This window comes from Pseudopodoces humilis, chromosome 8, assembly GCF_049639895.1.
Source record: "Pseudopodoces humilis isolate 2021_Gansu_Grassland_sample_001 chromosome 8, ASM4963989v1, whole genome shotgun sequence".
Lineage (NCBI taxonomy): Eukaryota > Metazoa > Chordata > Aves > Passeriformes > Paridae > Pseudopodoces > Pseudopodoces humilis.
In genome coordinates, this window is record NC_142207.1 from 22,622,931 (window position 1) to 22,636,127 (window position 13,197).

General features: G+C 40.3%; 1 protein-coding gene across 32 annotated transcripts in view; it reads right to left on the bottom strand.

The window, feature by feature from the left end:
* Positions 1-2,016: 2,016 nt before the first annotated feature.
* The window catches only part of TTN (titin), a 239,931-nt gene continuing 228,750 nt past the window's right edge, over positions 2,017-13,197 (bottom strand). For 31 of the 32 annotated variants that reach the window (XM_088058544.1, XM_088058541.1, XM_088058539.1 and 28 more), the window contains 7 exons: positions 12,621-13,196; positions 12,223-12,528; positions 10,953-11,546; positions 4,882-10,835; positions 4,640-4,793; positions 3,414-3,707; positions 2,017-3,293 (listed from right to left, as the gene is read on the bottom strand). In XM_088058544.1, the coding sequence (XP_087914670.1) occupies positions 2,995-3,293; positions 3,414-3,707; positions 4,640-4,793; positions 4,882-10,835; positions 10,953-11,546; positions 12,223-12,528; positions 12,621-13,196 (8,177 nt within the window). In that variant the 3' untranslated portion in view covers positions 2,017-2,994. The remainder of the gene's footprint in view (positions 3,294-3,413; positions 3,708-4,639; positions 4,794-4,881; positions 10,836-10,952; positions 11,547-12,222; positions 12,529-12,620; position 13,197) is intronic. The other variant, XM_088058542.1, reaches the window with a different exon arrangement.

Consider the following 13,197-nt stretch of genomic DNA (forward strand, 5'->3'; position numbering starts at 1 on the left):
CAATAAAATTAATCTCTCAGTGTTATCTCCACCATCACAGTTATTTTTCTCAGGTGGCCACATGTAAAATATTAGTAGAAACTACATAGCTCTATAGTAGGATTTAGCAGCTCACAGAGCTTTGTTAAAAAGTTTTTCCTTATGCATCAGAACTCAGAAAACGTGAGTGCCAAAGGCTTTCATACCCCATTTCAGTGGTGGGATATTTTCCTAAACTTGGTCCTATAGCACAATAGATTTAGCTATTGTGACATAGTTAGAAATCCCAGAATTTGACCTGGATATAACAAGTAAATAATTCAAAATGTTTAATTCTTTTCGAGAGAGACAGCTTAATTTAACCCTAACCCTAACCTTGAAAAGTTATTCTTAGGGATGTGTATGGTGAAATATAATATCAAAACTTTATTGAAACCTTTTTTGAAGGTTGTGACTTCAGCAATGTCACTCTAGGTTAGCATTTGTTTAGCAGTCTTGTGGAAAAACACTGGCTCAGCTGGTCGGCCTGCAACATTATCTATTCAAGCTGTGTTTCAGCAAAGCCCCTAAGTATTTTAAATCCTATTTTTAGACATGTGAGTGGCTCATTTGCCAAAAGTACTTGCTTAAGTGCTGTGCAGAGTTGATGAATTTGTTTACACCACCACACCAGTTTGCTTCCTCTTCATTGACTGGGTGTTTTGAGATTCAGCAGAATTAGATTTTAAGATTGAGTTTCCAGTAGCCTTTGTGCTGAAGAGGCCACGGTTAAATCTGCAGATGCTATATCTCTTTCTGCTGAGATGATTAAATATCTAGTGCGTTTTTAGTGTTAGTTTTATTATGTGCTTATGTACACAAATTACTTTTACACAAGTTACACAAGCTAACAAGACTACCTATGCATTTTTGTGTTGTATTGAGTTTTGTTGGTTGGAGTGTTTTTAAACATCTGAAGAAATGAGAATTAGAAGCTTTCTTGAGTTTTATTTTTCCCTTTTTGAATGGTTTAAAGATTAAAAGACAGCCTTTTTTACTTAGTTTTTCTTCTTTTTTACTTTCCTCTCTAAGGAAGAAGTACCATGCAGTCTTAAACTATTTCATATTTATAACTCCTGCTTCCATCACTTGAAAAAGTTTTGATATTATTCTGACCCAGAGCTTAGCTCTTCTGAAATCCTTATTTTTATTTTAGTCCTTGTTTTGTCCCAATTTCTTAGTTTTCCTGCATAATTTGGATAGATAGTGGTTGATAATATATAAGGTTATAGGAAATTATAAAAAAAGGGTTCTACAGTGAGTCTTTTTGGAAATAGGTTTTTAAACATTCTGTCTGCTTTATTATTTCCAATGAACTTGAGTCTTTTGGTTTTTTTAGTGTTAGTGGCATGCTGAGAATCACAGTGATGCATCATGTTTGCTAACTAATGCTCTTGCTCCACTTCAGAGAAATTTACAGCTCCTGAAGTGTTGCATTTCTGTGAATGTGTTTGCTCTCAAGCTTTTTCTACAGAGTGAATTCTAGAAGCAGACTTGCTCCTTTGACCTTGATACTCCTTCCCCCATAGATAACATATGCCAAACCCCTCCCACAACCCCCAAACGTGAAGACAGGCTTTGCTCTGACAGATATGTCAGCTGACTTGTGGAATGAAGAATTAATTAATCACCCATGGGAGGTGACAACTTGTTGGTCCAGGCAATTAGGGTCAAGTAATCTGTATTAGTTGCAGTTGCCAGAAAAACAAGATGGTGTAGAGGAAAGCCTGGAAATAACAGATGGATAAGCACAATGCTTAGGCATGTGCTAAAATTTATCCTTTGTCAATGAAGAACCTACAAAGAAAAATTTTTTTAAGTGACTTTTTCCAAGGCTGGCTGGTGGACAGGCTGTTTCTGATAGATGGCTAGACTGTCAACAGTTAACTGCCTGGTTTACATTGGAGAACTGCATTTCTACCTCATCTTTTGTTTCAGCCTGTAGTATAGTACAGGAACTGTAAGAACAACATAATAAATAATGAAGGAGTCACAGACTTTATGGTGCAGAAAGCATGCTTTATTTCAAATGAACAAGTCTATCTCAAGGAGGTTCAACAGCTACCAAGCTCTATTACTACATTAGGAGAACTAAAGCAAATTGAAGTGCAGGCTGGTATTTGATGTTGTAGCAACAGTTTGTTTTCAAACTGTGGTTCATTGCTTAGTTGCCTGGAAGTGACTACTGGGTGTCTAATACTACCACACAAACTCAATCACTGCACCCTAAGAACCTCCAAAATGGGGTACTGCTGCTGCACTTGAATACCTAAATAGCTTTGTTGATTAAGGGGATGGCCAGGTGATGTTACTTTTTTAAAAGCTATTCAGGCAGTCAATATGTCAGAAACAGTACACAGTGGGTGAACAAAGTGCTGGCCGCTTGCACTTTGTCCAGAAATTGTCAGTCAGGTATGAAAATTATGACATAATCAGATCCAATGTAAAACATTAAAGCAATGCTTACAGGAGGGTAATTGCAAACATCACCAATGCCTTACATTTCTGATTCAACATAAATATTTGCGCACGTATGAAATACTGTGCACAGTATCATGTCTTAGGTGTAGGTAATCTTCAACAGGGAGCCTCTCTACCTGTTGAGGCATTCTTAGACATCAACAATGAGTTGAGGTGCAAAAATTAGTTAAATGTTGAGCAGGGTAGTCATTTTCTAGGAAACTTTCCCCTGCCAACTGTTAGTTCCAAAAGTTACGTTTCAAAATGTCATAAAATAAACGGTACAAAACTTCATAACCGTTACCTTCGGCTATATACAGTATGTACATGTCAGTGAAAAAAGTGTTTTAAATTCTTAGGTCAATAATGACTATAAGTCATAATGTATAGATCTGGACTTTGTCTTGTTCAGGTAGGTAAAAAAATACTTTTCTTTTATATTTACATATCAGATATTTCAGTCCAAAAATGAATCACTTGTAAAAATACAAGTGTAAATAATACAGGTTAAGCTCTCTAAGGTGATCGGATATTTATATTCACAGTGGCAGAATCTGTACCAAATTCATTCCCTAAATTCAGAGTATAAAGTCCACCGTCATTCTTCTGGACATCCATGATGATCAGGGTGGTTAGATCTTCACTGGTTTCGATGTGGAATCTGCCTTGCTGGTCCTGACTGGTAATTTTTCTCCCTCTGCAGTACCATGTTATTTCAGGAGCAGGTTCACCCGAAAAGGCACAGGATAGTGTGAGAACTTTTCCTTCTTCAATGCTGATATCAGATGGGAGAGCTTCAATTTTGGGTGGTACTCCTTTATAAAATAGGAGAAGAAATACCAAGTTAGTCTATTTTCACTAAGCTGGCAGCTTTGCTCTGAGGACTACTTCAGGATAGCTGAAGCACTAACTCTGCTAATAATTGTAATGCTCACCTCTCAGATCTGATTTAAGCATTTTACTAGTTGAACTCTCCAGTTGAGCCATGCTAGATTTCCCCACAATACTGCTGGAGCTCATCTCTACAAAGGATTCTTTCATGGAGGACATGCTTTTGGCAGACATGCTTTCAAATTTCATTTCAGTCATGCTGCTACTGCTGAAACTGCTGAATGAAGCCTCTTGTTTAGAAGAAGCCATTTGAAAGGACTGAGAAGAAAAACTTTGGTGCATGCTTGCGTCGCCACTGGTCTTCAATACTACCTCTTTCGGAGGTTCTTCAACTAGAGCTGAGGAGCATTGCAAACATAGAAGGAAAAAGCAACAACATCACATTAACGAACAAAGTCATGCAGTTCTGTATGGTTAATTTTACAGAAATGAAGAGGGCATACTTTGCTTTCCATGGAAAACTGCAGTGGAGTATACAGTTGTTTACAATCATTAGATTCAAGGTATCCAAATCACAAGCAGTAATTTAGAAATTAAAAAGTAAGCAATGAAACTTACAGTACGTATGAGCTTCAAGGAAAAACATACATACTTAAGAAAAAACAGGTCATCACACAGTGTTTCTTATTAGAACCACTACTGGAATTAGATACTGAGAAGTTGTGTGTGTTCAGTTCATATTTGTAGAAGCTGTGAAACATTTTCAAGTTCTTAAAAACACAGAATGGTAAAATCTGTATTTCACTGCATTGTTCTGTAGCTATAAAGAGCAACAGGAAAGTTCAATCACTGCAGCTTTGCTTTAAACCCAAACACAGTCATGCAAGCAAATCACAGCCACACCTTGATGCTAGGAACTGGGATATGGTACAGCAAATAAAATAGTAAACCCAGTTCAATTAAGTTGCCATAAAATTTTTAACTGTGGAATGAATTTGTTTTATTTTAACACATTTTGTTTGTAAATGGGGAAAGAATTATTACCAGCACCAAGGTCTTATTAACATACTCATCCTAGAACAAATGCTCATAGCTTTCTCTTAACATGCACCTGTTGATGGAATAGAGCACCTCTGTGCTACTTTTTGAGTGTTAAAAAGATTTCTAATGCTGTTTTAGGGCTGTATATGTAATATACAAAAGAAAGATGAACTTCTTAAAATACTGAAGTCAACACTGCCAGTGGATTTTATTGTAAGTCATTTTAGTAGACACAATACAGCAAAAAGTTGTGATGATTCTGAACATGAGATCTGAAGAACAAACTTACGGAGTACAGTCAAAGATGCTGTAGCAGAACACTGCCCATGGTAATTTTTTGCCTTGACTGTGTATTTTCCAGTGTCACTCACTGCTGCATTTCGAATCTCAAGAGAATATACATTTTTAGAGCGAGATACTCTGAGGTGCGATGAAACTGCAATCTAAAGCAGAGAACAAAAATGGTTTCATTAAGGTCAATTTTATGGATAATTCTAATTTTTCAAGTAAACATATTAAATGATTACTTACAGGTTGATTATTCTTTAACCACTCAACTTCAGGAGAAGGTTCCCCAGAAACCTCACAGGTGAACAACACGTCTTGTCCTTCATTGACATTTTGAGACTTGGGCTGCATGATGAATGCTGGTTCACTGGAGTGCTCTTTAGAAAGGGTCACAATATACTGGCATTTAATAATGCCTTCATCAGTTTTACCCTCACAGGTGAGTATACCTTCATCCTTATTACTGGCCTTTTTGATAGTTAGCGTGTGATCACTTCCAGAAACACCGTATCTGTAATCATCTGAATTTCTCAGCTCCATTCCATTCAGCACCCATTTTACTTCAGAAGCACCAGGAATGCTGGCTTTCAATGTCACTTTCTGCCCTTCAGACATTGTCATTTTAGTTGAAGAAGCTGTAATTTCTGCTTTCAATTGTTTGACATCTTCTGTAACAACTGACTTTTTAATGACTTCTTGAACTGCAGATTTCTCTTCAGCTGCCACTACTGATTTCTTCTGGGTAGAAACCATAAGTAACTCATCTTCTTTCTGAACTGTTTTATGAGATTCAGATACACCTCTTACCTGGGAATGGATATTTTTAAATACTTGGCCGGTAAACTGGAAGTTAGTTTTTGAAACACCTCCTTCCCCAATGATTTCACAGGTGTATTCTCCTTTATCAGATTCCATGAGCTCATGGATTTTGAGCTCATAAGTGCCATCTGCTGCATAATGAAACTTGAAATGATGGTCTTCTTTCAGTTTTTTACCATCCTTATACCAAGCCACTTCTCTGACACTTAAAACATTGCTTTCAACTGCACAGGATAACTTTACCTTATCTCCAAGAGTTTCTGCTTTCAGATGCTGTTTTATCTTTGGTGGAGAAGCAGTTGGTAATTGTACTTTCTCTGTCGCTACTATTTTGTCTCCAGGTGGTGATTTAGCTTTTGGGGGACTGCTGATGGGTTCAGGAGATTTCACTCGTTTAGGAGACTTAACTGGCTCTGGTGACTTTACACGAGGCTCAGGAGATTTGATCCTTGGAGGTGATGTAATTGTTTTTTCAGGAATTTTTGTTCTTTGAATGGTCAAAGTAAAATGGGCTTCCTGTCTTCCTTCAGAGTTTTCCACAACAACAGTGTAACTTCCTTCATCAGATACCTGGACAGAAGAAATTTCGAAGGTAGACTTGTACTGTGTTCGTGTTACTTGGAAGCGCCTTGAAGAAACAATAGGTTGACTTGCACGGAGCCATGTTATTGTTGGTGCTGGTTCACCATCAACATCACAGGAAAATCTTGCAGTCTCCCCTTCAGAAACTGTGATTGACCGTGGCTTTGTAAGGATTGTTGCTGGCAGAGTGCTTTTAAATGCTTTGTGTGAAGTCCTTTCTTCCAATGATTTTCTTTCAGCTGCAGTGACTTTTTCTTCAGAAGCAGCATAGTGTTCATAAGATAAAAATGATTCTCTTGTTGCTGACACTTCTGATTTGACCTCTCTTACTGAGGAACTTGCTTCCGTTTCAGATGCTTTCTTAAACGAGGAGATTGCATATGCCTCTGTTTTTGTCAAGTCAGGTAAAATTGGCCTTGGTACTTCTTCATCTTTCCTCTGGGAAGAGTATGTAGTGTAATCTCCTCCAGTAACATCTAGTGTTGCATAATCAGAGCATTCCCCTTTGTAGTTTGTGCAAACAGCTCGGTATGTTCCACTGTCATCAATATGGCAGTCGAGAATCTCCAGAGTTAATACACCACTCGTATTGGTAAAGTGTATCTTACTGCTCTCTTGAAGCTCAATACCATTGTGGTACCACTTCACTTCAGCAGTTGGTTTTGACTGGACATTTAGAATGAACCTGGTATTATGGCCACATGGTACCCGGTGTGAGCGCATTCTCAGGGTAATGCGAGGAGCATGGTCAAGGGTGAAAGGCTGCTGAGTCAGAACTTCGTATTTCCTTTCCATAGTTTTTTGAGTTTTCAGAGCAGATTTCATGGACTCATATCTGGAAAATATATCAAATCTTGCCATCCTCTCAAACCGGGAGAGAGATCTTTCACTAGACACTGGGCTAGGTGAGCGCGGTCGAGTTCTCTCTGGTGTTGGGGATCTTCTCTCACTTTCTTCAGGAGGCCGTGAGCGAGGTCGAATTAATTCAGATACAGGACGCATCAACTCAATGTAAGTTGGAGAAAGGGATCTTCTTCTCCTAAGTAATCTAGAGGGAGGTGAAAATTCCCTGTGAGCATATTGTACCATTTCTATTTCTTCTTCTTCTTCTGATGTGATCTCAGTTATTTCTCTTTCCCTCCTTCTCCTGAGTCTGCTCTTTTCTTCCTCTGCCATATATTTGAGCTCACTCCTGTATTCAGAGAGTCGCTGATCAGCGCCAACAGGCCGGAGCAATTCTTCATCCTCCCTCTCATCCATTATTCTCTGCTTTTGTTTAGGTGGTCTGTAGGCAGCCCTGTCATGACGTTGACGAAGCTCTGCATAGCTTGTGCTGGTCTCAGCTTTAGTCGGAATGTGATAGCTTGAATACCTCAGCTCTCTTTTTCTTTCTTCCTCTGAACTGACCTGTGCTCCTGCAGTAGAATATCGAAGGGCAGACAGTTCAAAGCGTGGGGGGCTTCTACTTGGTGGGGAAGCAGAAAAGCCTAACTCCAGCTCTTCTTCAAGGCGCAGTCTTTCCTCTTCAGTTCTCTTCATGGCTAAGTAGTCATCTATCGGCATGAGCAATTCCTCATCAGACAAGTCGCCAAGCGATCGCCTTCTTGGTCTGTAGTGATATTCATACTCTGGAGATGGGGAACGCCGGCGTGCTGGTCTGACAATTTCAAGATCATCTTGTGTCAGCTTTGGTATGCGCCACTTAGGCTTGTACTGATCAGAAATGCGTGGCAGTGGCATCACATAGAATTGCTCCCACCTGGAAAGACGTATGCGTTTCTGACGTTTCTGAACAGTCCTCTCAAGTTTTCCTGGCATTTCATACTGGTCTCGCAGCCTCTTATACCACTTCATGTCTGACAGAGGCACAAAGTGTTTAATATGCTGATCTTCCTCAAGAGCAGCACGCACATGTTTGCGAGGCTCTGGGATCTCATATGGCATACGAAGTCTCCTTTCCTCCTTCTCCTTCTTTTCTTCTTTCTGAATTTCATATTCACCTTTAACAGTCTTTGAGCTAACAGCTGGTTTATACAAGATAGCAGCTTCTCTGAGAGCCTCTTGTGCAGTTTGTGTCAGTGGAACAGCTTCAACCCCAGAAAGGATTTCTGCCATTCGTAAGGTCTTGTCAATTTGCCTTTGTACATGCTTCTCCCGCTCTTCCTCTGACTTGTACTCACGCTTGACATATTTCAAGCGTTCAACTTTTAGATAAGCCTGACAGCTTGTAGATCCAGCACTGTTTGTAGCAGTAACTCTGTAGTAGCCACTGTCTTCTGGTAAAGTATCTCTGATATGCAAAGCATAATAATCTAAACCTTCATGAATTATATCAAAGTTGGGACCAAAGGATAGAGGTTGACCATCTTTCTCCCATGTCAATGTTGGTTTTGGCACACCAGATACCCTGATCTCAAAACTGACATTTTGGCCTTCTTGACATTCAGCATTTGCCAGCAGTCTTTTAAACATTGGCCTGAGTGTGGCATCTGCTGGAGGCGGATGTGGAATCACAGTCAGCTTAGCTTTACAGCTGTCTTCGCCATATTTATTGCGTGCCACAATACTGTATTCAGCATCATCCTCTTCAGTGACATTATTGATGACAAGCTGATAAAGACCTTTGTCTGATTCAAAAGTATACTTCTTATCATCATCTCCAGGTTTGATTTTCTGGCCTGATTTGTACCATGTTAAGCGAGGTTCTGGGTGAACTGTTATAGTTACTCCAAACCTGACATTTTCTCCAACATATGCAGTGCGGTTAAACAAAGGCAGAGTAAATTCTGGGGGATGCTCTAACAATCTCATGGTATCAACTCGTCGTTTCACTTTTCTAACAGTTCTGCATCTGTAGTGCTCAGAAATTTCTCTCACGCCTTTAACAAAAAGTTCTGCATAAGAGCTGTCCTCACCATAATCATTTACTACCTTGCATCTGTAGGTACCATCATCTGATTTAGAAACATCTTTGACATACATGGTTGCCACACCATCTTCATATTTGATTTCGTATTTCTCATTGCTTTCTAATTGCCTCATACCAAAGTACCATGTGACTTGTGTGGACTCGTCATAGTTTTCAATCGTACATACATATTTGGCATGACCTCCTTCTTCTGCAACATTATGCTTTATCTGCCCAGCAATAGGCCCAATGTCTATTGGGGCAACTTTAACTTTTGCCACTGTTATGCCTTTCTGGGATCTAATTGCGCCTCCACAGGAAATGCGGGCTACTGACACAACTGTGTTCCACTCCTTCTTTACTAGAGTTTGATAGTAACGCCTGTGCCTCAAGGTCTTAATAGTTTTAGTGCTGGTCTTTTCCGTCTGCTGTTTTAGCCACACGTGATTAAGTGCTTCAGTAGCTGTCATTCGAGATTTTCTTTCCTTTACTAGCAGGCGATCAATGAAGTCCATGGCTTCAATGCTTATGTCTTTGAATGCTTCATCCTCAAAGCTGTATTCAGCATTTAGAATATTTTCAATAACTTGTTGGTTTGTTTCAGCAATGAAAGGGTTAAGGCCACTGAGAAGTATGTATGTTAGCGCACCAACTGACCACATGTCTGTAGCTGTGCTGACTAAGTCGTGGTGATGTACTTCAGGTGCATAATATTCAGGAGAAGTGAACTGGAGTCTAAAGCTGTCTCCAGGCCTCAACTGTCTGGCTTGACCAAATTCAACAATTTTAATTACAGAGCTTCTTCTTGTGAAGTAAATAATATTGTCTGGTTTAATATCAAAATGTCCAATGCTATGACTATGTAAAAATTCTAGTGCACTACAGACCTGGCGTACATAATTTACTATTTCTCTTTCATTAAGTTCAAATGAAGCTGTGCTGATTCTTTCAAAGATGTCAACGCCGGAAATGAATTCAAAGATCATGACCAATTCTTCTAGGCTCTCAAATGATTCATGAAGATACAGGATGTTTCGGTGCCTAGCAATGTTTAGGATGGAAATTTCTTTCTTTACCAAAACTTGGTCAGCACCCTTTACTTTGACAAATTTGGCCAGGTAAGTCTTTTTTGAAACTGCCTCAACACAGCGGTGTGCAATGCCAAACTGACCACGTCCAAGCTCTTCTGCAATCATGTATTTGTCATAGAGCTCCTTTGTAGAATAGTGAGCTGCTTTAGCTGCTGTAATTTCTCTGGTTTCATCAACTTCTTCATCATAGTTCAATACTCTGGTCTTATCTTCCTTCGTTACAATTGGATCAGTAGGTTCAGAAGGCTGACTTTGGCCAAACTTGTTCTCTGCAATGACACGGAACTGATAGGTGGTCTTACCAAAGAGGTTCACCACCGTGTATCGTGTATCACGAGCTTGTGCAACACGGATCCATCGCTCTGCTGTTGTAGCACGTTTCTCAATAATGTAGTTTATGATCCTGCTTCCACCATCAGTAGCTGGTTCATTCCAGGTTAAGTTGACTGAATCCCTTGAAACGTCAGTTACCTTCAGACCTCTGGGTGGATCAGGCACATCAGCCACGTCTAATTCAACTGTTTTTTGATCGATTCCAAATCTGTTTTTGGCACAAACAATGTAAAACCCTGCATCTTTTCTGTCAACACCATTTGGGAAAACAAGAGATGTGAATGATCGTGTAACAATGACTTGGTAGTGTCCGTTAGTATCAATGAGATCTTGTCCCTTCTGCCATGTGATCACAGGGGCCGGCTTGCCACTGAATGGAATCTTGATGCTCACCACTTCCCCTCGGAGGGCATGAACAGCTCCCATGCCTTCCAAATTTTTGGGCAAATGAATCTTTGCAGGAACTGGAATAGAAGGAGGAAGAAAAAACACATAACCACAAGCACACAATAAGAGCATCAACAGTCTAAATATTCAAAATTAAAATGAATTTGTCTTGATTATCAAGACCCTTCATTCACCTTCAACATCCAGAGAGGCAGTGCCAGACACAGATCCTCCTTGGTTGGTAGCTCTAACTTGATACACCGTGGCATCATCATCTGTTACATTTGTGATGACCAGCTGGTAATATCCACCCTTGAATTCCTGTATCTTGATCTTTTCCCCATCTGGCATGATTTCTTTGCCCTGTCTGTACCACTTGACAATTGGCTTAGGATGACCAGTGACCTTGCAGACAAATGTGGCATTAGCTTGAAATTTCACATTCAGATTCCTTAGCTCTTCCTTGAAATGTGGAGCTTTAATTGGTACATCAGATTTTGGAATGACTGGTTGGGATACCTCACTCCACTCACTTTCACCACCAAGATTTTCACATTTTACACGGAACTCATATTCAAGACCTTCAATAAGATCTTTCACGGAGTAGACTGTTTCACGAATTTCATCTGTTGTCACAGAAATCCACTTGTTTTGTTTTTTCTCACGCTTCTCAAGATAGTAGGTTCTAATTTTTGCACCACCATCACTTGCAGGTGGCTTCCACGAGACAACGCAAGAATCCTTTGTGACAGCACTTGCTACTGGCTGGCCAGGTTGTCCTGGTTTTTCTGTAAAGAATAATAAAGTTCAAAAACTGAGGTGAGCTTGCCTTATTAATTACAGGGTATGCTGGTTTTGGCTGGGGTAGAGTTAGCTTTCTTGCCAGTGGCTACTATGGGGCTGTGTTTTGGATCTGTGCAGAACACAAGGTTGATGATACAGAGATGTTTTTGTTGCTGAGCAGAGCTTACACAGGGCCAAGACCTTTTCTCCTTTTCACACTGCCATGCTGGTGAGGAAGCTGGGGGTGCACGGGAGGGTGGGAGGAGACACAGCCAGGGCAGGTGAGCCCAGCTGACCAAAGGGATATTCCAGACCACATGACACAATGCTCAGTATATAAAATGGGGGAAGGGGACATAAAATGGGACATTTGAAGTGATGGCATTTGTCTTCCCAAGACACTGTTATGTGTGATGGGTCCTGCTCTCCTGGAGATGGCTGAACACCTGTCTGCCTACGGGAAGCAGGATGTTTTTCATTGCTGGTGCACACAGCTCTTGCTTTCTTTAATGAAACTGCCCTTATCTCAACCCAAGAGTTTTCCAGCTTTTTCCCTTCTGATGCTCTCCCCAGTCCCACTGGTGGGGCAGTGAGTGAACACCTGTGCGGGGCTGGGCTGCTGGCTGGGGTTAAACGAAACCACGGGGGCACAGAGACATTGATATTTTGGGCTCTACTTACCAAACGGAGGCTTTATAAAAACTACTGATGAGACCTCCAGTGCTTCACTAATGCCATACATATTCTGAGCAGAAACACGGAAATAATAGCCTGCATTTTCAGTTAGGTTAACAATTCTACAGGTTGTGCCTGAGATACTTGAAGATACAAGTTGCCATTCTGCTCCTTCCTTGGCTTCACGTTTCTCTATGATGTAATTGGTTATCATAACACCTCCATCATCCTCTGGTGGTTTCCAGCTTATCACCACAGAATTCTTCAGTATAGACTCTATAACAATTGGCCCTACTGGTTTATCTGGTTTATCTGTACAAGAAAAAACACAAAAATTTTGTTTCTTTTTCCAGTCAATATTTGATAAAATATTTCACGAAGATATTGAAAAGAAAATTAATTACCTTGTATTTCAACATTAAGTACAGTGTCAACTGTTCCAAATGTGTTACTGAGTTGTACTTTGTACTTCCCAGCATGAGTCTTGTGCTGAACATTCTTAATAGCAAGATGAGTATACTGTTCTGTGTTCTCAATAGTAATTGTTTCTGATCCTCTCAAAGGTTTGTTGCCATGGAACCAAGTTATGGCTGGTACTGGCCGTCCAATATACACAACATGAAGGCGGAGGGTGCCACCTGCACCTGCGTAGTATTTCTCTTTCAATGGGAAGCCGGGGTGGAACTGAGGAGGAGCCTGCAATAACAGCTTGCCACTAGTTTCAATTTCTCCAACGTCATTGGTAGCCATACAAGTGTAGAGACCTTCATCCTCCTGTTCATCTGTCATTACTGTCAGTGTATGATTGCGTCCATCAGATGACATTTTGTATTTTCTGCTCTGTACCAGCTCTTTGCCAAAGCGGTACCATTTAATATCAGGCAAAGGTCTCCCAACAATCTGGCATGTCAGCTGAGCTGCCTCACCCAGTTTAGTTGTAACATCCTGCATTTCTTTTTTTATGGCAGGTGCTTCTCCAGC